Source organism: Melanotaenia boesemani, chromosome 13 (assembly GCF_017639745.1).
Source record: "Melanotaenia boesemani isolate fMelBoe1 chromosome 13, fMelBoe1.pri, whole genome shotgun sequence".
NCBI classification, from domain to species: Eukaryota; Metazoa; Chordata; class Actinopteri; order Atheriniformes; family Melanotaeniidae; genus Melanotaenia; species Melanotaenia boesemani.
Window position 1 is genome coordinate 29,409,582 of NC_055694.1, and position 24,462 is coordinate 29,434,043.

At 43.2% G+C, this 24,462-nt stretch overlaps 1 protein-coding gene across 3 annotated transcripts in view; it reads right to left on the bottom strand.

The window, feature by feature from the left end:
• The window catches only part of nckap5l (NCK-associated protein 5-like), a 55,405-nt gene that overhangs the window by 5,525 nt on the left and 25,418 nt on the right, over positions 1 to 24,462 (bottom strand). For all 3 annotated transcript variants that reach the window (XM_042003122.1, XM_042003123.1, XM_042003124.1), the window contains exons 3-12: positions 11,983 to 12,123; positions 8,337 to 8,405; positions 8,219 to 8,257; positions 8,005 to 8,124; positions 7,118 to 7,210; positions 4,199 to 6,945; positions 2,342 to 2,471; positions 2,147 to 2,219; positions 1,542 to 1,805; positions 1,244 to 1,395 (exon numbers count right to left, since the gene is read on the bottom strand). In XM_042003122.1, coding sequence (XP_041859056.1) covers positions 1,244 to 1,395; positions 1,542 to 1,805; positions 2,147 to 2,219; positions 2,342 to 2,471; positions 4,199 to 6,945; positions 7,118 to 7,210; positions 8,005 to 8,124; positions 8,219 to 8,257; positions 8,337 to 8,405; positions 11,983 to 12,123 — 3,828 coding nt within the window. The remainder of the gene's footprint in view (positions 1 to 1,243; positions 1,396 to 1,541; positions 1,806 to 2,146; positions 2,220 to 2,341; positions 2,472 to 4,198; positions 6,946 to 7,117; positions 7,211 to 8,004; positions 8,125 to 8,218; positions 8,258 to 8,336; positions 8,406 to 11,982; positions 12,124 to 24,462) is intronic.

A 24,462-nucleotide genomic window follows, 5' to 3' on the forward strand; every position in this document is an offset into this window, starting at 1 on the left:
TCTCAATGATGATCAATGGTAATGTACAATTATTTATACCCTTGAAGTTTGTAAGCTTGGTGGTACCAATAACATATATATATATATATATAATAAAATAGCCAACTGCCTCTATTCTGAGCAGACTTGTTCCCTACTTGTTTGTGTACTATGTTTATTATCAGAGTACTTCACCAGGGGGCACATTAGCAAACTAGTCAACTCTGTGACATTACATCCAATTAATTCAGTCCCTACACTCCCTCTACTAGTTGATGGAAGTTGTGAAAACATAGTACAGATTTCTGAAGACGTGCACAAACAAGCTTAAAAAAGACAAAACTTACTCGATATGCTTACTCGTAATCAAAATTATATTCTCTGCCTAACTCCTCTATCAGGAACTTTCCACTTTCAAAAAGTTTTTAAGTCCATCTCCTTGTCAGTGGTAAAGTAAAAGAAATCACTGTGGTCATTATTTTGCAACTAAGCCCATGTTCACTGAAGAATGACGTCCAAACAAAGTGCCCTAACTGCACAGTGTTGCCCTTAGGCGACAAACAAAAACCAGAGTTTTAATATACAAGTAATAACAAAAAAGTTTTAAAATGATCAAAAACACCTCTTTACATGTTCATGCACATCAGCATATTTTAATTAAATCTACCACAAATATAAACATGTTGAAAAGTGATGTGGATCTTGCCAAATGGTAGCAGTGTCCACCATGAGACATGCACTTTAACCCCACTTTTTATTGGACACAGATATGTCTAGTTATATTTTAAATTTTTGACCTCAAAAAACATAAAGGGGCAGTGTGAGGACCAGATGTGTGGTTTGTTGCCTGCAGGCAACACCATGCTAGAAAGGGCTAGAGTTTCTCTGCTACCTTCCAGTAAAATGATCCTAAAATAAAATGTGATTTTTACACATAAAATGTGGTTTAGAAAAAATGAATCATAAAAATTCTTGTTTCTTTTGAAAAGTTTTTATAGAAGTTTGTGTTTGTTTATGGCTGATATTACAGCATGTCCCTAACGTTCCTCTTTCTGGCACTTTTTATGCCTCCTGATGTTCCAGTTTCCTCATATTCACATGTACAGCTGTGCATGTGCAACAGCCAGAGAACACAGAAGAAAAAAGGCCAAGCAGGAATTTGGGATTTCTCCTCATCTAAAACAGAAGTATGGTGATCCTGAGCAGCAGTAAAATCCAGTGATTTATTTCAAACAGATGAAGCTTGAGTTTTAGCGAGCTTTACCCCTCTGAATGGCGATCCGAAGGTCACTGCCTCCTCCTCTTCCTCTTCCACTGCCAGGTACACCTCTGCAGGTCCTGCAGGTGTCTTCAGGTTGGGGAAAGTCCAGGTCTTGGAGCGAGGAGAGAACATGTTTGCTCCATGGACCTCTTTATCTGCAGATGGACCAATAAAAGCCACAACAGAGGGGTTCACTCATGTGAGTTGTTTTTTCAGAGTGAGGAAGGTTAAAACTGTGTAACAGCAGCGATAAAACAAAATAAAATGGTTGTTTTCCGTATGCACGAAAGTTAAGGATCACCTTCTCGGATGACGCTGGTGGAGCTTCTCCCCTCCAGCGCTGAGCTGTACTGGATGGTGGGAATTAGCTGCTTGTGGGAGACGGAGCACTCTTCCTGCGAGGTCAGCTCCCGGTCCAGGGTCCGGGCCCGTCGTCCAGCCCGTCCCGGGGAGTCAGCCCCTGGTCTCGTCTTGGACAGGCCTCTTCCTGTGGCCCCACTGCTGCAGTCAGGGAGGGGGAATGTCCCAATGCCGCTGTCCAGGGTGTAGGTGGAAGCCCCGGAGCCTGCAGGGCAACACGACGCAGCTGGGACGGTCATTTAATGTCACATTACAGAAACCACTTACCCACAACAGTAACAGACTAGTCACACTGGTCAGACTGGTCACACTGGTCAGACTAGTCACACTGGTCAAACTGGTCACACTGGTGACATAAGGTGGACCCATATGAGTCATCTATCATTCTCACATGGTCATTTTCTGAAGAGGAACACCAGTGATCATACTGGTGGGACTGATTACATCTTTAAATACCAGGAGTTAATATTCTTACTTTGCACCACCTTCATCATTTTATTCCTGGTTTCAGGTTATCATCACGTCCAGGAGTCCCACGTCTCTTACCTGTGAAGTGCTGTGAGTGAACCGGATCTGCCAGGTTTTCATCTGATGTGATCTTACTGATTCTATCTGACCCCTGCATGAGAAAGGAGGAGGAGGAAGAGGAGGATGAGGAAGCCAGTTTTCAGCTTCACATCAGGTTTCTTTGATCAAGGTGAGCTGAACATGAGTCTGAACTAGTGAGAAGTGAGGAGGTACCTTCTCCATGTTTTCATGGCTGGAGGTGTGGCTGATGATGTCGCCCTGCTGGGTGAACACTGGTTTAGATGTCTTACAATCAAACGAGAGGCGGCGTTGGGGCACACTGATCACGTCCTTCCCATCCACTCTGGATCACCAAACACAGAAGTTAGTTCAGATCACAGACATCATGCTTCATATGGAGAGACAGCTGCTGCTTTATGTTTCCATAAGATTTACAGACACAAGACAGATTGCTGGCCTCATAAAAGCTGCTAATGCTTGTCTGGTAACTCTTTAAAACCATTACAAATAAAAACTGATCATTCAAAACTGATAATGTCTGGAGAAGCCATCAATGTTCTATCAGAAAACGTAGGTTTGTTTTAGTCTCCCCTCAGCAGCTGAATGTGGATTTGTTGAAACTTGTTTTATGGAGCAGATGACGCAGCAGAACGCTCGTTATCCCTCCAAATAATCATTTATTAATAGAAAACTGTGTTTCTTGCTCTCTGCAGCCTGACAGCAGGCAGGTAACATGCTGCATGTGGTGATGGTGGGAAATAAAAGGATCCATACAGCTGTCCGATTACCATTAAAGCTTAATTATTATGACACTTCTATCATTTCGTTTTTGAGAGACACGCAGATCTGAAATCTGGAGTGATCTGCAGAAACCTGGAGCTGCACATAAACAAATAGATGGACAATGTGCGCTCTTCCTCAGGTGTTACCACTTAACACGTACATTTATTGACAATTATATGCAAACAAAATAAGAGTGAAAATAACTGGGATAAATCAAAATACCAATCGTTATAACTTATTTAATTTTCATTTAAAACTGCACATAAAATCTCAACCTTTTTAATCCAGTCAACATGCAGACATGATGTTTCCAGGACAGCTTCAGGTTTCAGATTATGAGGCTAAAATGATGTAAAATGAATGTATCAATAGATTAAGCAGCATAAAAGCCGACCAGAAGAAGAAAGGGGAATTTATTACTAATTAAACTTTGTAGAAATAACACATCTCATCTGCACATCATTCTCTCCAGTCTTGGCTTTCAGGAGAAAGAATATTGGCATTGAAACAAACACACAACAGAAACTATTTACATATTTACATTTTTCCTCCAGTTGTATATTTTTTATTATTTATTTTTTGTTGTTTACAGTTATTTATGCTACTATTTACTTACTATCCTCACAAACCAAATACAACTTAGCTGCTGGCGCCACTCTGCTTCAAAACATCTTGGCTTTACTCCAGCCATACAGGAGCATTATTTTTGTTCAGACGTAGAACTTTCTGCTCACTTGTTGATCTTTAGCATCTCCTGATTGGACATTACCATCAATTTAGCTCTCTGATTGGTGGAAAGTTTGACAGGAAGTGGCTTCATCATAATTTACAGGTCTAAATAGAAGTCTCTTAGCAACATAGCAATGATATTTATTTTTTTATGATGAAAATGTGATTGTGGATTTACCATGTTCACGTTACCATGCTACATATTACGGCTGGATTGTAAACCTGGATGGGATATAAATACCTGGAAAACTTCCATAGATAACCTAAAAGATGAGCTGTCCATTTACCCCACAGAGTTACACACTACTGTTCCTGAGAAACTGCTGATGATATAAGTGATAGTGTTTGGGTGTGCCAGAGATTAATCAGAGTTTTAAGAGTTAAATAGTAAATAAACTAATTAAATAATCTAATAATAATAAAAACAATACAGAAATAATAGTAAATAAAAAAATAAATTAAATATGAGAAAAAAAAATGTGAAAAAGGAGCATTAAGTGTTAAACTGTGTAACCATGGAAACATATTAGTTTAAACCAGTGCTGGTTGAGGTGTCACCTGTTCAGCAGCTGCTGCATGAAGCTGTCTGAGCGCGCTCCTCGGTACATGACCGCCAGCTGACCCTGAGCCTGGTCCATCACCACCTCACAGGAGTGACCCCTGCCCGACCTCTCCACGTAGGCCCTCTCCTCCTCCAGGGCCCTCCGGAGACCCTCGGCCTTCTCCATCAGGGTGGAAATGTTCAGACCCTCCACACCTTCCTTACACCTAGTAGCCATCTTGACAGAGTCCCTCCCCACTGATGGGATATTTATTTTCCACTCCTTCTTGTCCTCCTTTGCTTTCGTGGTCTCTGTCTTGCGGCTCAAGGCAGGCAGCTTACTCTTCTTCAGACCGAACCAGCTGGCGATGCCGTTGGAGGCTTTCTGCTTCACCTCACCCCCTTGTCCTCCTCTGTCCTGCTCCTGAAGCTTCAGCATGTTCTCCTCGATGCCCTTCATCACTTTCTGCTCGATGGCGGATTGTGGGCTGGGGGCCGGCTGTGCGGTCCTCTCCCCATCGGATGCTGGTGGTCTCGGAGGAGGAGGTGGTAGGCTGTCCCCGTACATTGGATTCTTCTTCCCTCTACCGCTGATCTTGGTCCTCTCCTCTGATTTGGACGAATAACGCGGGGTGTCTGAAGGCTTCCCCCCTCGGTGGACAGACGGACCTTGGCAGGGTTTGGACGGGGACTTTGGGGGGACTTTGTTGGGGCTGCTGCTGCTCGGAGGACCAAAACCAGGTTTATACGGTAGATTTAATGAGCCAGGACACTTCATATTGTTACGTAGTACCTGTGGAGCGTCTGTGTTGGGGGACGGCAGACTGATTTTGCTCTTGGAGACATCCACCTTGGTGACACAGAGCTCTTGTTTAACCACAGGTGGACCACCTGTCCTCCTGTCCTCTGGTCCAGATGATTTCATGGCCTGTTCATACAGCTGAGAGGAACCCGGGTACTTCAGACCAACGGTGCTACCTTTAGCCTTACCATCAAGAGAGTCTGTGTTCTTTGAATGCCTCTGCTCATCTTTATGGAGCTCCATGGACCTCTCCTTTGTCCTTTCGTCTCCGTGGACACTTTCATTCATGGCACCCATCTGGAGATCCTCTGAGCTCCGCAGCTTTCCAAGAGCAGCCAGTCGGTCTTTGAAGGCGTGGTGACTGGAGTCGGCCTGAGACCTGGATGTCCCGGCTGCAGGCCTCTTCGGGATGGATGAGGACTCAATCCTCCGAACTGGAGCTGGCGGCTGGCTGACCTCAGAGCTGGCCATCCGGATCCCCCTCATGTCCAAATCCTGTTTCTCTCTGGTTTGGGAGTAGTTGGTTCTGCCCTGAGCTTTGCTGGGCAGGCTGTGCTGGTTGACCCACACGGGGCTGTCAGAGTCCTCCTCTTCCTCAGACGTGGACTCTGAAGTGGATGAGGAAGACTGCTTCTGCTGAGGAGGAGGATTCAGGACACTTTCTGGTAGCGATTTGACCAGCTTCCTCTCACCGTTCGTCTTGGCCTGGGATGGAAGCGTGGTTCTTTTCTCCAGACCCTGGGTTGGTTCCTGGTCTCTGGGTCTGGAGATGTCACAGACATTTTCATAATGGGGAATCCTCGGAGGACGTTTGGGGGAAGCAGCAGACGAGGCCCCCAGCTTTGCCCCAGAACTGGTTTTAGGAGTAGAGAGGCTGCTGTAGCTCATGTCCTTATCCTGCGGGGAGCAGACATCTTCTGGCTGTGGGGGGGACGTCGGTGCCGAGTGTGTGGCAGGGTAGGACTCAGACCTGGAGGGTGGGGGTGGGGGCTGCCTGCACCTCTCTGTGGTGGTGGCTCGGCGGGTGGGAACAGGGGAGTGGTAGACTTCGTAGTTGTTGGTGCGACAGGGGATCCTAGAGTTTCGGGTGAGCTGCGGGCTGAGACGGACTGCGGATGTGGAAGGCTGAGACTTCTCCCCGATGGACGGGATCTTTAGGAACTTGAGCAGCTTGGATGGAGAGTTTATGGCGGCAGCTTTCACGTCGCTGAGGCAGGAGGGGCTTGGGCTGACAGAGGCACTGGCTCTGACGGAGGAAGACGGGTCTGAGCTGTCCACCTCGGGGACGGCTGAGGGGTCATTTAACGAGCCATTGGGAACGTCTTGGCTTGTATCACAGATTGGTGCGGTCTCCTTCACAGAACCAGACAGGTGAGAACCGTCAAGCTCTTCCGAATCAGCAGAGTTCTGCTCCACCTCCAGACCCGTCTCCATGGCTGCAGGGTGGGCTTCATTAACACACAAAGTTACAGACTCTCCTGCTCGGGTCTTACTGTGACATTCACTGGCGGCAGCAGCAAGGACTGCAGGGACCGAGGGGGGGGCGAGGCCAGCTCTAGAAGGGCTACAGATGTGGCTGCATGGCTTTGAAGGACTGCCTGGACTCCGTTTGCAGTGTAAACAGCAGCTGTTCCCTCCATCACACTTCACCCCCCCGTCGCCATTGACGTGCTGTTGTACATCAGCGTCGGAGCAGGAGCAGTGGCAGTGTGATTGGTGGGATTTACACTGAAGGGGGTCCGCGGTGGCCAACACTGCCTCCGTGGACATCAGCACCTGGTTGTAGTCGCAGAAAGACAAGCTGGTGGCAGACGGGTGGAACTTCAGGGGGTCCGTCTCCTCCATCTTACGCAGTACTTCTAGGATGTGTGCTTTCTTTTTGAAGAAGGGAGACAGGGCCTCCATAGAGGTGGCGGGGCCACGGGGGCCGGGGGATGCATGTTGTGTGCGGTAGCCGTTTCCCTTTGGAAAGAAAGAGATGAATATCAGCAGAGTAGAACAATTCAGTCCACAAAGACCTTTAAGTGCATGCGTACAGGAAGTGAGTGTGGGAGAGATTAGCAGCCACATTTGAACGCAGCTGGGAAGATAAAATGTCACATCTGGGGGGGGCGAGGGGGTTCTTGATAGTCACCTTGGCTTGTGCTTCAATCTGTGCAGACTCGACCTGTTTGGACGGGTCATTGTGCAGCTGTGCGTTGTAGTCTGGGAGGGGTCCGGCCTGGACCTGGAACGGGACATTCAAGCAGTCAGGATGAGGAGGAGTCAGAGCTTTTCAGTAATAGAACTTCTTTAAACTTCTCCTACAAAACAATAGACCCATCTCGTAACTGCTTCTGCCAGTCAGAAAGCTAAGCTGTCAATTGAAATGCAGGATTTCAGATTTTACCGAGAAAATTAGAGCGATTCCTGACAGGTACTGTGCAGTTGATTTTTGAACTCGTTAGGCAAGAACAGAAAATCCGTTTTTACCCTTTTCCAATTAATTTTGCAGCGATGGACTCAGTCACCTCCTATTCTGCCTGTTTTTCTCTTTTCACATTTTTAGTGACATCACATGCGGCAGGATGGCTCAGTGGGTAGAGTGGCCATCCTGTAACCCAAGGGTTGCTGGTTCAGTCCCGGCCCAAAGAGCTCAAGTCGAGGTGTCCCTGTGCAAGACACCAAACCCCTAACTGCTCCTGATGGGTCGTGGTTAGCACCTTGCATGGCAGCTTCTGCCGTGAATGTGTGTGTGAATGTGGAGTATATGTAAAGTGCTTTGGATAAAAGCGCTATATAAGTATGGACCATTTACATTGAAAAATGGAGACTAAAGCTGGATTTATACTCGCGAGGTGTTGTTTACAGCATATAGGTGAAATGTCTGAAAACATCTGATATGTTGTTTCTGTTCTACTGGGAATAAAATATGGTTTGAAGAGATTTGGAAATCATTGTTTTCTGGTTTTATTCACATTTTACACAGAGGTTTTGGGCCTGGGGTTAAAACATGGCACAGTCCTCCGTGAGCTGACTTACCTGGTAGTGAGAAGTGGGGTGGTTTGGCAGCTTCTGCTGAAAAAGCTCACAAAGCGCTCGGTTCTGTCTCTCCAGGTCAAACACCAACATCTTCAACTTGATGCACTCCTCTCTCAGATCCTGCTCAGGAAGGACAGGAAGTAAGAGGAGTGGAACTACGTTCATGTTAGAATAAAAAGGAAAAGTCTGAAAACTAAATGGGGTTTAACGTTACCTTCTGATTTAGCAGAGCTTGGACCACATGGTTGGCAACCTATTGACAGAAGAGAAGATGAGTTTATGTTTGAAGAAAGAGTTCACAGAACACATTTTCTGTTTCCAGATGAGCTTACCTCATCCAAACATCTCTCATAAGCTTCTCTCTGACTCTCGTTGGCTAACATCAGAGCAGAATTCTCTGCCTGCAAAACACCAAACATAGATTTTACCATCACATTCAACAACAGTCATTAAACAAATCACACATCTTTGGTGGATTCAAGCAAAAAGAAAAGAAACACATTCCAACCCAGAAAAGTCCAGGACAAGTGGGATGATTTCACACTACAACTTTCAGTCTATTTCACGAACAACCATCAGAAGAAGGTTTTAGTCACTTTTAATCAATTCAGTTAAATAAAAAGTTACATTCTAGAGAAACTGGACGATTGCTAAAACTAGCAGGAATTTGCTACAATATCAACAGACAAAACGTGGGAAAGGGGTCCTTTAAAGGGAGCACAACATGTAAAATATACATGGTGAGAATCACTAGGAAAAGCTTTTTTGTCTGTGTGTGCGGTCACAAGCAAAAGCAATGTCCAAAAATCCATATATTCAATTCAACATATAAGGAAGCAGTCCTCAGATATTAGGAAGCGTACTTAATATCACCAGGTGTTTCTGGTGGCTAACAGCTTATTATTACATGCATTATAATTATTATAAAAAAGCTGTATACCGACTACCGATCTCATTATTATCATTATTATTACTTCACAGCCCCATTATAGATTCATGTGCCATTAAGTGGAAGGGACAGTAAATGTTAATGAACATTACATGAAAATATGTAAACCCCAGATTTTGGCTGAAGGCAAGGCAGATTATTTATACAGCACATTTCATGTACAAGACAATTCAAAGTGCTTTACATAAAACATTAAAAGCATTAAAGATGGTGCAAAGGAAACATTAAAAAGTATTAAAAGGCAGCAGCAAATAGCAAAAATCAAAATAAAAACATTATAAAATCCTAATTACATTATTAAAAGCAAGATAAGTTAAAAAGTTAACATGCAGATTTCATGCATAGGTGCATGAGAAAAGAAATGTTTTTAACTTGGATTTAAAAATGTCTACATTTGGGGAAAGTTTAATCTCCACTGGCAGTTTGTTCCACTTGTTTGCAGCATAACAGCTAAATGCTGCTTCTCCATGTTTAGTCTGGACTCTGGTCTGGACTAGTTGACCAGAGTTTTTGGATCTAAGAGCTCTGCTAGGTTTATATTCTCTACATATCTACATATCGCAGATGTATTCTAGGCCTAAACCATTCTGGGATTCATAAAAGACCAGAAGGGTTTTAAAATCACAAAATGTGAGAGTTGTTGACATGCAGATAAATGCAGCTGTCTGGCCTTGCACAGCAGGCCTTGTTATAAAACCTTGACGTGTGTGTGGGGGGGGGGGTGTAATCATTGAGGTATATATATACACACACACAGTGGGGCAAAAAAGTATTTAGTCAGCCACCAATTGTGCAAGTTCTCACACCTAAAAAGATGAGAGAGGCCTGTAATTTTCATCATAGGTATACCTCAACTATTAGAGAAAGTCACACTGTCTGATTTTTAATGAATTAACTGGTAAATTCCTCTGTAAAATATGTATTTGGTCACCTACAAACAAGCAAGATTTCTAGCTTTCACTGACCTGTAGCTTCTTCTTTAAGAGGCTCCTCTGTCCTCCACTCATTACCTGTATTAATGGCACCTGTTTGAACTCTTTATCAGTTTAAAAGACATCTAGACACCTGTCCACAACCTCAAACAGTCAAACTCCAAACTCCACTACGGCCAAGGCAAAGAGCTGTCAAAGGACACCAGAAACAAAATCGTTGACTTGCACCAGGCTGGGAAGACTGAATCTGCAATTAGTGATGGTTCAGTGAAGCCCTGTGAATGTGTTGAGTCTTTCGCGGCAATTGCATCGCCAAAAGTGTCGTCACTCGAGGCCCCTTTTAACAGCTCATTTAGTAGTACTGACATCTGCTGGTCATTTGATGTCCAGCAGTCTTGTAGACTACATATTGGTGGAAATGTTCCTCCCAATCACGCCCCTCCAGGTCTCGCTGTCATTGCCCACGTGAGCATTGAAGTCCCCCAGCAGAACGAGGGAGTCCCCGGAAGAAGTGCTCTCCAACACCCCTTCCAAGAACTCCAAAAAGGGTGGGTTCTCTGAACTGCTATTTGGTGCATAAGCACAAACAACAGTCAGGACCCGTCCCCCTACCCGAAGGCGGAGGGAGGCTACCCTTTCATCCACCGGGGTAAACCCCAACGTACAGGCGCCAAGTCGGGGGGCAATGAGCATGCCCACACCTGCTCGGCACCTCTCACCGGGAGCAACTCCAGAATGGCAGAGGGTCCAGCCCCTCTCAAGGACAGTGGTTTCAGAGCCCAAGCCGTGCGTTGTAGTGAGAACAACTACATCTAGCCGGAACCGCTCAACCTCGCGCACCAGCTCAGGCTCCTTCCCCACCAGAGAGGTGACATTCCACGTCCCTAGAGCTAGCTTTTGCAGCCGAGGATCAGACCTCCAGGGTCCCCGCCTCTGGCAGCTGCCCAGCTCACACTGCACCCAACCCCTATGGCCCCTCCTGCAGGTGATAAGCCCACAGGAGGATTTCAAAATAGAACTTTTCGCAAACACACCACACGGGCAACGAAGGAGTGGCTTCGTAAGAAGCATTTCAAGGTCCTGGAGTGGTCTAGCCAGTCTACAGATCTCAACCCTATAGAAAATCTTTGGAGGGAGTTGAAAGTCCATGTTGCCCAGCGACAGCTCCAAAACATCACTGCTGTAGAGGAAATCTGCATGGAGGAACGGGCCAAAATACCAGCAACAGTGTGTGAAAACCTTGTGAAGACTTACAGAAAACGTTTGACCTCTGTCATTGCCAACAAAGGGTATATAACAAAATATTAAGTTGAACTTTTGTTATTGACCAAATACTTATTTTCCACCATCATTTGCAAAGAAATTCATTAAAAATCAGACAATGTGATTTTCTGGATTTTTTTTTTCTCATTTTGTCTCTCAAAGTTGAGGTATACCTATGATGAAAATTACAGGCCTCTCTCATCTTTTTAAATGGGAGAACTTGCACAATTGGTAGTGTGTGTGTGTGTGTGTGTGTGTGTGTGTGTGTGTGTGTGTGTGTGTGTGTGTGTGTGTGTGTGTGTGTGTGTGTGTGTGTGTGTGTGTGTCTGTGTAATATATATATATATATATATAATCAGTCCACCACCTGGAGCTGTGGGGACTCACTGTGGTTTCAGACACACACACTGAGCATGCTCGGTGGTGAAAAACACATGCAGACATCTGAGTTTCTTAGAGAAGGAATGTAGGAGAAAAGATTTTTTTTCCAGGTAAATGAACTCCAGCTGTTCTGTTATTAATGTGATGACCTGAGCCAAAAAGCTGCAGCTGTACACGAGAACAACGTCACAGAGTTCTTCTAAAGAGACATCCTCTCATCCTCTTCATATATCTCTACAGAAACAACTAAATAAAGTATTTGTAGAAAATGTATTCACTAACAACAGATCAATAAATGAAAGGGTTCAGGGTTTGGGCTTTAAGTTTGTGCTTTTTGTGTTCGTGTTTTTTTTGGGGTGGTTTCAGGTTTTGGAATAAAATGATAAATATTCCACCCACTGATCCATGCTGACCCAAATAAGCTTTCACCAGTGTACCAATCGGCTTCCTCACCTCCAGCTCTCTGACTCGGTCCATGAGCTCGCTGCTGTTGTCCTCCAGGTAAGACTCCACGTCGCCTTCCTCACCCTCCTCATCAGATCCAAAATCCTCATCACACATTCTCTGTTCTGTCTCATCGGACATTGTTCTCATCTGAAACACAGAACATGAACATCAGAGACTCTGGGACAGGGTGGGGACGGCGGATTACTTGTTCACATGACATTAACATTTTATAGTTAACAATGAAATCACGTCCAAATGAAAATTAACCCACTCACACTGATGGATACACCGCAGTTAAGGTGGGGTTCAGTATCTTGCACAAAGATACTTTAAAATGTGGTCTGGGGAAGATGGGGAGCGCTGTGAATAGTAAAACTAGACTTAAAGGTCCCACGTATGATGTTTTCTTCTTTAACACACAGGGTGTAAATCACAAGCTTGAAATGATGTCATATAAATACTGTGCTTCCAATTCAATCGTTTTTATCTATATAACATATATATATATATATATGTGTATATATATATTGTGGTTACCAATGTGCTGTATTTAAAGGCACACAAAGACATTCCACAGAAGCCAGAAATACTGGACTCTGTATTATAATACTGGACAAAGACATAAAAAAGTGAAAAACAAAAATATACTAATGAGTAGAAGACTAAAATATAACTAAAATACACTCAAAGAAAGAAAAACAGATGAGCCACATTCTGGATGTTGGGTCAAATGTTCACATCATGGAAAATTGAAAGAATACATTGCTATTTGTACAAGCCAGACATTAAATTTTTACTATTTGCTCATAATAACCAAGTTAGCACGGTAGGAGCTCATCAAAGAACCTGATCAGAAATATTATGAGAGATATGTTCAACATCACGGATCACATTTCACATAGAAGACAGACCCAGGCTCAGATGTTTTCATCATGATCCAGTTACTCCACAAACTTCTACATGCAGTCAAAGAGGAACCGTGGAGGAACGCTCAGAAACCAACCTGCATAGGTACACGAGTTTATTTTAGAGAAAGGCTACTAGAGCTAAAACAAACTGATCCTGGTTCGTGTTAAGCACTTACTTTAACTCTGTAAAACAACATACTAAAATACTGTGAGTAAACATGTAAAAGTGACATTACACTTTGTAAGGATGAGTCAGACTGAGTTTAATCAGCTGCAGACAATGAGGCAGAGGAGAAGGTGGGATACCTGTGGTTGCTCTCTTGCTGGGTCTCATCTCATTGCTGGAATCCTCCAGCCTACATTAAATGATTGATTCTGTCAGTGTGACACCTGCTTCTGTCTTCCTGTTATCATTGAACCACTTTCTGATGTCCATTGGTATCAGATTTGGAAATTATATACACATAGATTAAATATACAGACACACAACTTGCAAATATCTGGAGAAATCAGTTTTCTCAGTGCAGAAATAGTTATAAGTTATAATGACTTAGTACCAATATAAAAATAGCAGTTAATTAATTATAAATGAAAATTATGTTTAAAAAATATATAAATGAAAAAGACTAATTTCTAGGTGGGATAGCCGGTTTTGTGAATGTGTGGGCCTTGCCCACTGGGTCAAAACAAATGAAAGTTTTTATTATTGTTTAATCTGCTGTGCATAAAAATATGTGAAAAATGTCCATTAAACTCCCTAATCTGATATGTCCAAAACCAAAATATTCAGTTTTCTATCAGGACCTGCGGATGGGTCTGAACTGTGTCACTAAAAGTGAACCAAGGTCTGCTCCACATCCGCCTCCAGCTTCATCTCCAAGAATGACGTTAACATTCGACAGTTTTCTCATCCATCCTGTAGCTGTGTTCAGATAACATTCCTCTGCTTCTACACATCAAGCTGCAGCGCCACGTCGAGCAGGAGCATGGCGCTGTCCCGAGCATATGGCCGAGCATCAGGAGTGGCTCAAGGTGAGTGTGCGTGAGCAGCAAAGGGTTGTGAGAGGCAGTAGGTGTGTCACCAGGAACCCAGATCCAACTGACACTTCTTAAGGAGTCATTAGAGCGGATGAGACCGGCCTGATTCTGTGCTTTGAGGCCAATCAGGAACTGGCACAGTTTCCAGTTTCCTGACTGGGACAGGTGACACAGAAATGGACTTCAGTCTTATGTCTTCTTTACAAGATTAAATAAATATTTTTATTGTGATTAATAGCCATTTTGTTTGTGATACAACTAGAGCACGCTGTATCATTATAATTTTCTTGACATTCATCTCATAATCAGTGGTCTTATCAGGGAATTACTACAAAATAATGGCCCACTTCTTTTGTTTTCTGTCTGTGTATTAACGCTTTTCTTTTTTTTAAAAAAAATTTAATAAAGTTACATATTTATTTCATCCTAAGAACAAAAAATGTCACCTTCACAAAAACTGATGTAAATATTAATATATTAATATTTCTTCCACTTCAAATCAGTCTTTTAAAAAAAAAAACAACTTCAGTCTGTAATATACATATCAAATAATAATTATTATAATTTGTTGTTTTTAACACTTTCAAGGCCAGTTTGTTTACACAACTCCAGTTTTTTTAATGGAAAAAAACTAAAATACTTACAATTATTTCCATTGACTATTTGCTAATTATTATTATTATTAGGCCCTGGAACAGATAAGTGACCGGCAGCAATATTGATTCTCATACATTTTTTTCTATCCAGAAAAAAAAAGAAAAGAAAAAAAATGTTTGATTTCACAAAAATGTCACTTTTGGAAAAACTGCTGTAAAAATATTATGTTTACATATTTATTTCTACTTCAGATGAGTCGGTCTTTTAAAGCAACTTCAGCCTGAAATATAAATATAACAATCTAATTATCATTTGTAGTTATCCTTTTATTAATTAAAAATAATTAAATAAATTCCTACAAAATGCCCTACGTGCTTAGCCCTCTAGGGACGACGGACAGATCACAAATCCCATTTAAGGTGACCAAGCAGCAAGACGCAGCCAACTACCCCTGATTTCCACCGGGTGTGTGTGCGCCACGTCATGGCTGCACCACGGTTTTGTTCCAACCTCCGTGGCGCTACACCGGGAGCATGTCCACCTAGCAGAATGGAGAATCTTGTGATTGCGCCAGTAAGTCTCCTCAAGTCTCCATTTCAACTTGTGTCAACAGTGCAGACTTTAAACTATAAACCAGTTTTTAAATTGTGTTGTTTGATGAAGTAAAACCAGAGTTATGATTATATATATATATATATATATATATATATATATATATATATATATATATATATATATATATATATATATGTTTATTTATATATATATATATATATATATATATATATATATATATATATATATATATATATATATATATATATATATATATATATATTTATATATATTACAGCCAGTTGCTGTAAAAAAATCATCATTCAGTTGCTGGGGCAAAGTTGTGGGAGTGCTGGTGAAACAAGAGACAGCGATAGGATAGTGAGTCTTGAGATTTGTCACATTTACTGTGTTCGAAGTATGTTATTGTTTTATATTATACATTTTAATTTATAATCAATGTTTTTTTTTTAAGTGGCACAAATAACATCTGACATCTGACTGTTTTGTAAATAGTTGTACAAAAAAGATGCCTGGGGTATTGTTTGCATTTTAATGTAAATAATTGTATATAAGTGATATTTTACAGTTTTGTACATGATTTGTTTATAAAATTTTGCATCTACATTTCTATTTGAAATTATAGAAATGCTTCGTTAGATTTGTTTGTGGTAATAAATCCAACTTTGTCCCACTCGGACGTGTGTTTTTGTGTGATTTTGGGTCCAGTGTTTTAATGTATGAGGTCAAAATTAAAAGATAACGGTAAATTCACACAAGTGAGATTATTCTAAAAAGAATGATACTGATACTCAATGCAGGTTAAAGTGTTTTTAAAGGTGAAATAAGCATAAAATCAAAAGTAGTCAAAACTGGCATTTATACCCCAAAGGGTTAGAAAAAGTGGCACAATCTGACAAACATGCAAATTAAAACTAGAAGGTTTCTAGTCCTAATGAAACCTTCAAGGAATGCATTTGTTTATGTTAAGATACACGTGGCATCAAAAAGGACATTTATAATCTTTTTTATTGGGACATTTTCTGTCCATTGGGACCAAATGTAAAATTCTAAAGTTACCTAAAAAGAATATCCAATGGGAATTCCCAGGGATTTAACACAGCTGAAATGGCGTGAAAGTGAAAATCAGAATGGGATAAAAAGTCTCTTGGATCTCTAAAGCCCCGCTTTCAACAACAGGTGTGGCTCAGCATGGTATGGCAAGGTAGGGGATGGGTTAGTAGGGTACAGGTTGGTACGGTACAGTTTGGTATGCCCACTTATTTGGGAATCTTTCCTTTAGATCAGGGTTTACCAAACCAAACTGTCCAGTATAGCCAGATATCACCTTGCTTTGCATGATGTTGTCACTCCAGGTCTGATGGAGAGATGAATCTTCCTGGACAGAGAACAAAAGGCAGAAACATCCAGAGAAGAGCTTTTGTCCTTCATGGATCCTGCAGAACTATTTCTGAAGACTACTTAAAGAACTATTAAGAAAGTTTCTCTCAGGGAGTTCAGACTGGGATGAAGAATAAAGATTGGTAAATGAAATATGACCACCATTATTTAATCCATTGGAACCAGACGTCTTGTGGGTGGGACATGACATATAAATGTGTGTTTACTTAGTCTCCCTTCCAGGTTCCTACAAATGTTAAACACCATTGGAAAGCTAAGATTCTTAGGATATGAATGAAGATGACCAGAAATCATAAACTCTGGTCTTCAAGGGCCGGTATCCTGCAGGTATTGGATGTGTCCCTGCAGCAACACACCTGATTCAAATGAATGGGTCATTAACAGACTTATTTCAGACCAGTCGCAAATGCAGTTTGTTTTTGAAGCCATACTGTACTCTAGTAACAGATGATACTGCAACAACAAGCCTGTTACATCAGCAAGAGTCCATTCAAAGTAGTCTTGTAAAACAGTCAATAACAAGTCTTTTATGCATAAAAACCTGTTTTTAGGCAAAAATTGCAGGATTTTAAGGGGTTAACTGTTTTTACTTATATCCTGTGCATGTTTAAATAAATCAGTGCACCTCTTCTCTATTTTCTTGGCAGTATATAAAGAAACTACACTGTTAACTTTAAAGGTCCAGTGTTGAGGATGTGATGACATCTGAACAGAATTCACACGATGCAACTATTGAGTGAAAGGATGAGGAAGAACTTTGGAGCTAATGTCCTCTTTTTTAGGAAAATAAAAAACACCAGTTTATAATTTCACAAGTTTTCACACCAATTAAAAATTTGCAAAGTATATTCTAGTGTACTGCTGCAACTGTTTCACATTGGGGCTTTAAATGAATTTAAAGTAAACAAAGTAAAAGCTAAATGTAAAGATGTGGAAAGAATGAAATCAGTGATGGGAAGTGCTGAGCAGAAATCAGCAGAGACCTGTCAGTTTGTGTAACTGGACCTGTTTGTAAAGCATTTACAGGAAGATTATTGAACTTCACTGACTGCGAACCCTCATGGACAAACCTAAGCAGCGCTATCCAAAGTGTAGGCTGCTTATTGAGCTGTGAGTGACTCAACACAGACAAACCTGAATGTATAATGGAGACCCGATCAATGAAGCCCATCTGAGAACGGAAGCAGATATTCCCTGTTCAACTGACCTTGGCTGCAGGAGCAATCCTGAGTGCTTATAAACAGCTTTTTCTTTACTAATAGCACATTACAGCTTGACTCTGCAGCTCCAGGCAACAATGCCCCGAAACATGCACACATCTGTATGTGACTGCAAACATTCACATGGAAATTACAGTGTGGAGCAAACGACAACAAGAGTGAGACTAAATATAACATGAAAATGTGGTGCTGTGGTTTTTTTTCAAGTGCAAAGTAAATGTCAGAAGATTTGCAGAGAACGCCCCAAAGAGAAACAGCTCTGAAGCTGTGTCTCATACAGAGAAAATCCAACAATGACTGGGTTCAACACCCCCCCCAAAAAAACAAGCTATTCAGTTATGGTCATCACATTTTGCCACTTGTGTTTTTTTTTTTCCACAATTTTCCTAAAAAGCTGTAAAAGTTTGGCCTCTGTAATACATTTTGGTCATTACTGAAGGTCATTTTCACTCCCACCAAATCAGGAGTGACTAAATTAAACAAATCACAAATGATTTCCAAACTTAAAATGGCCTTTACTCAAGGTCTACAAGATGCTGTCAATCATTCAGATAAGTAAAAGTCTTTGTAAATGTCCACATATAATTCAGCAAGAAAAAGATTATTGGTGTAAAGGTCTAAGATTAGCTTCTGAACAGGGTAAAAGAGAGCTGTCGGTTCTTCCCCATCTTCAGATAACTAAGCTTAAACTTGCCCCACAAGTCTATCTGCATCAGTTATTGTCTAACTTTAACTAATCTTCATTTTTTTGTATCTCAATAATGGGCCCTTAGGCCCAGTGTGGAGATGCCTTTTTTATCCTCTCCAGCTACATCTTACTCCCCTAATGTTACCTTTCACCTATATCTAAGACAAGGAGCGCTGTAGAAATGGCTGCTCCGTCAGTATGCCTGTTCTGTTTGTGTCATCATATGTTGTTTTGTCTAGTCTTGGATGGGTTGTACTGAAAACATGAATTTCCCTGCAAAGGGATTAATAAAGTATTTTTCATTCATTTCATTTCATTCATTCATTGCGCTGAAGATCTTCTGACTTTTCCAAGATGATGTCGCCAACATTGAGGTTTCTTTCTGCACCATGCCAGCGTTGTCTGGAGGAAATGTTGGAGATATTCTCTTCCCCAGCGACTCCAAAATTGCTCTGGCAGATATTGAACCTGACACCAAATTTTGCAAGCATACATGTCTTCTGATGAATTTGCCAGGGCGTGGCAAGGCTCCAACAGGTTTCATAGTCAGCAGATGATTGAGAGGCAGTGGTTCAAGACTGTTTGGGTCACGTAGTTTGTCAACTATGAGTGGACAATAGTGCTTCATAATGAAAAGTGCAGAGTGAGGCATCGTCCCTTCTGCCTGATAAGAGAGAGCTAAGAACCTTTCTCACCATTCTGATTTGTCTCTCTGGTACTCCTCTGACGTGACTTGAATGAGGAGAATTCATGATGAAGTCACACTGCTTTTCAGCCAGAAATGTAGTCAGCCAGTCCGAGTCCATTTGCTTTAGTGCATCATTTAATTCATTCTTAGCTCCCATAAAATTTGTCCCCTGATCACATCTTACTCGGCCTACTGCTCCTCTAACTGCAATGAAAGAGCGGAGGCTGTTGATAAAGTTGGCTGACATGTCATCCAACATTTCAACACGGCTGGCTCGACAGCAGACGTGAAAAGCAGGCTTACCGCTTGTGCACTTTGCAATCTTGTTTTGAAAAGAAGAGACCAAAGTAGTCCATTCCACAGTGGCCATGTTTTTTAATTAGGAATTCATTATTCAGAATTAAATCATTCACAATTAAAGTATTCTACTTTGCATTTACATAGAAATAGAAATTCCGAATTGAGGTTTACAACACGTTTAATCACCTTTATTCAATTCTGCTTTAGATCTGGGGGCTGGGAAAGGTTCTGACTGGACAGGGGACGGACATGACGTATTTACGTCTACCGGAAGAAATTTGAATTCCTGCTTCTTTTCATTTCATCTACAACATGGAAGACCATGTAATAATAACCTTTTAAGCTCTGATTTTGATTCTAGTTTTGAAGCAGCAGCTCAAAATGACAGCATCATCATGACAGGACAAGGAAACGAGCATGAACAGAACGACCAAAATTGATTTCAAGCAGAATGAACATATCGAGGAATTGTTCATTTTGGATTTAAAATCAGAATAAACCAGCCATTTACTTTGGATTTAAATTTAACTGGAAAGGCCATTTTCATTCAGAATTATGTGTTTACAATGTCATTTTAAAGAGGATTTAATTTGTATTCTGAATTAAAGGGGAATTAAAACTCTCATGCAAAAGCAGCCACTAAGTGAAAGGTGGGAATGGGTCTACACACTCTGCTGGCAAGTTTGCCATTCGCTGCTCTTCCACAGCTCTCTTGAGCCTTTAACATTTGACACATTTAGCACGTTTGCTGCAACAGCCCTGTTGATGCCAGGTATCCAGTATCCGTTTAATCTGATCTGATTTACGGGGAGTCCCTGTCCCTGATGTTAGACTTGCTAGTGAAAGTGAGCTAGCATCATTGTGATGTAATGATCCCTTGAAAAAATAACGGGGTGTTTCTGTGAGGCAGGCATGGATGCACTTTTCAATCTCCCTACCACCTTGATGATTCAATCTCTGTCCAGAAAGACATCCATCTGATAAAATTCACTCTGAGATGGAAGCTGTGTGCCTTTACTGAGCAACTTTATCTCCTTTGAATACACTTGTCTCTGCAAGTCCTTTAAAATGACACAATGAGGAGATTCTCGCTCCTCCATGGTGTTGTGACTGGCCCATGTGTCTCCTTTGACACGGCACAGAAGAAGCTTGTGTGGTCTTACCATAAAACTTTGTCAGGTGTTGTGATAGATTTAGATGCTCTTTTGTCTGTACATTCAGTATCTGAACTCTTGACTTCTGGGTCTCGGTGAAATTTCTGCGATGACCTCTGCAACTATAGATATTAGCTGTGTCCCATTTCAGGGTCTACGCACTTCAAAGTGCAGTTTTTTCAGCTACATATGTCACAGTGGAGCGGCAAGCACTGTCCTATTGGGAAGCGCCTCTGAATCCACCCTACAAACCTGCACTCTTTTTAGACCATAGCGAAGGGTGCTGGTGGTGCATCCCTTACGGCCTCTTTTCTCCCAGAATACATTTTGCACATGATTGTGGCAAATGAGCAATAGAGCTCAGAAGAGTATGTTTTAAGTGTATTTTGTTTTCCTCACCTTAGTAGAAATGTGCCAATACCAAATACATTAGAAAACATGTTTGTTAAACTGGCAATAAAATCGTCTAATATTTGATATTCGTGGATACTTAAGGGATTATTGTCTATTGGCTAGAAAACAAGAGAATGTGGTATACTCAGACGAACTGGTTCCTCTCTTCTGGAACCAGAGGCCAGTTTGGACACTGGTTCCTCTCCTCTGAAACAAAACACCAGTTTGGGTACTGGTTCCTCTCCTCTGAAACCATACACCAGTTTGGGCATTGGTTCCTCTCCTCTGAAACCATACACCAGTTTGGGCACTGGTTCCTCTCCTCTGAAACAAAACACCAGTCTGGGCACTGGTTCCTCTCCTCTGAAACCATACACCAGTTTGGGCATTGGTTCCTCTCCCCTGGAACCAGAGGCCAGTTTGGGCACTGGTTCCTCTCCTCTGGAACCAGAGGCCAGTTTGGGCCGTGGTTCCTCTCCTCTGGAACCATACACCAGTTTAGGCACTGGTTCCTCTCTTCTGGAACCAGAGGCCAGTTTGGGCACTGGTTCCTCTCCTCTGGAACCAGAGGCCAGTTTGGGCCGTGGTTCCTCTCCTCTGGAACCATACACCAGTTTGGGTACTGGTTCCTCTCCTCTGGAACCAGAGGCCAGTTTGGGCACTGGTTCCTCTCCTCTGGAACCATACACCAGTTTGGGCACTGGTTCCTCTCCTCTGGAACCAGAGGCCAGTTTGGGCACTGGTTCCTCTCCTCTGAAATCATACACCAGTTTGGGCACTGGTTCCTCTCCTCTGGAACCAGAGGCCAGTTTAGGCACTGGTTCCTCTCCTCTGGAACCAGAGGCCAGTTTGGGCCGTGGTTCCTCTCCTCTGGAACCATACACCAGTTTGGGTACTGGTTCCTCTTCTATGGAACCAGAGGCCAGTTTGGGTACTGGTTCCTCTCCTCTGGAACCAGAGGCCAGTTTGGGCCGTGGTTCCTTTCCTCTGGAACCATACACCAGTTTGGGCACTGGTTCCTCTCCTCTGGAACCAGAGGCCAGTTTGGGTACTGGTTCCTCTCCTCTGAAATCATACACCAGTTTGGGCACTGGTTCCTCTCCTCTGGAACCAGAGGCCAGTTTGGGTACTGGTTCCTCTCCTCTGAAATCATACACCAGTTTGGGCACTGGTTCCTCTCCTCTGGAACCAGAGGCCAGTTTGGGTACTGGTTCCTCTCCTCTGAAATCATACACCAGTTTGGGCACTGGTTCCTCTCCTCTGGAACCAGAGGCCAGTTTGGGTACTGGTTCCTCTCCTCTGAAACCATACACCAGTTTGGGCACTGGTTCCTCTCCTCTGGAAAAAGAGGCCAGTTTGGGTACTGGTTCCTCTCCTCTGAAACCATACACCAGTTTGGGCACTGGGTCCTTTCCTCTGAAACCATACACCAGTTTGGGCACTGGTTCCTCTCCTCTGAAACCATACACCAGTTTGGGCAGTGGTTCCTCTCCTCTGAAACCAGTCAGTTTGGGTACTGGTTCCTCTCCTCTGAAACCAGTCGCCAGTTTGGGTACTGGTTCCTCTCCTCTGGAACCATACACCAGTTTGGGCACTGGTTCCTCTCCTCTGGAACCAGAGGCCAGTTTGGGTACTGGTTCCTCTCCTCTGGAACCATACACCAGTTTGGGCACTGGTTCCTCTCCTCTGGAACCAGAGGTCAGTTTGGGCCGTGGTTCCTCTCCTCTGGAACCATACACCAGTTTAGGCACTGGTTCCTCTCCTCTGGAACCAGAGGCCAGTTTGGGCACTGGTTCCTCTCCTCTGGAACCAGAGGCCAGTTTGGGCCGTGGTTCCTCTCCTCTGGAACCATACACCAGTTTGGGCACTGGTTCCTCTTCTATGGAACCAGAGGCCAGTTTGGGTACTGGTTCCTCTCCTCTGGAACCAGAGGCCAGTTTGGGCCGTGGTTCCTCTCCTCTGGAACCATACACCAGTTTGGGCACTGGTTCCTCTCCTCTGGAACCAGAGGCCAGTTTGGGCACTGGTTCCTCTCCTCTGAAATCATACACCAGTTTGGGCACTGGTTCCTCTCCTCTTGAACCAGAGGCCAGTTTGGGCCGTGGTTCCTCTCCTCTGGAACCATACACCAGTTTGGGTACTGGTTCCTCTTCTATGGAACCAGAGGCCAGTTTGGGTACTGGTTCCTCTCCTCTGGAACCAGAGGCCAGTTTGGGCCGTGGTTCCTCTCCTCTGGAACCATACACCAGTTTGGGCACTGGTTCCTCTCCTCTGGAACCAGAGGCCAGTTTGGGTACTGGTTCCTCTCCTCTGAAATCATACACCAGTTTGGGCACTGGTTCCTCTCCTCTGGAACCAGAGGCCAGTTTGGGTACTGGTTCCTCTCCTCTGAAATCATACACCAGTTTGGGCACTGGTTCCTCTCCTCTGGAACCAGAGGCCAGTTTGGGTACTGGTTCCTCTCCTCTGAAATCATACACCAGTTTGGGCACTGGTTCCTCTCCTCTGGAACCAGAGGCCAGTTTGGGTACTGGTTCCTCTCCTCTGAAACCATACACCAGTTTGGGCACTGGTTCCTCTCCTCTGGAACCAGAGGCCAGTTTGGGTACTGGTTCCTCTCCTCTGAAACCATACACCAGTTTGGGCACTGGTTCCTCTCCTCTGGAACCAGAGGCCAGTTTGGGTACTGGTTCCTCTCCTCTGAAACCATACACCAGTTTGGGCACTGGGTCCTTTCCTCTGAAACCATACACCAGTTTGGGCACTGGTTCCTCTCCTCTGAAACCATACACCAGTTTGGGCAGTGGTTCCTCTCCTCTGAAACCAGTCAGTTTGGGTACTGGTTCCTCTCCTCTGAAACCAGTCGCCAGTTTGGGTACTGGTTCCTCTCCTCTGGAACCATACACCAGTTTGGGCACTGGTTCCTCTCCTCTGGAACCAGAGGCCAGTTTGGGTAGTGGTTCCTCTCCTCTGAAACCAGTCAGTTTGGGTACTAGATGCAAACACATTTTAAGTTCTTTTAGCCTAATAACTGCACTTCTTTAGTTCTGCTGCTAAAGGCCCAGTCTGCTACGATGCACTGGGCTCTCTTCTTCACTGTCTATGTCATGATCTGTTGGCTCATTGTGAAGTTCTGTCCCAGGGGAACTGGTGGGTTTCTCTCAGCCTGGACCTCAATTTCTAAACTGAGACATAGAAACAAGAATCACGCCAGTGAAAATAAAAAGGAGAAAACCGATATTAGGACGGAGCAGAGCTTTTTGTTTGGTTTTTGTGAATGCACCCTTCTCAGAAACACACCACTCAACCCAACATGTCCCAGTGTAAACAGAGAGTTCACGGCTTAATGCTTCAATCACGGAACAAAACAGACCGGATCAAGTGTTGGCCTCAGGCCCAAACCAGCATGTGGAGCTTTTGTTCCTTTAAAACGCCTCAAACAGTTACCTGCTTATGGAGAACATGAGCAGTGAGATACTGCCGTGTATCCATCTGCAAACAAATATGTTGCAACACGACACCA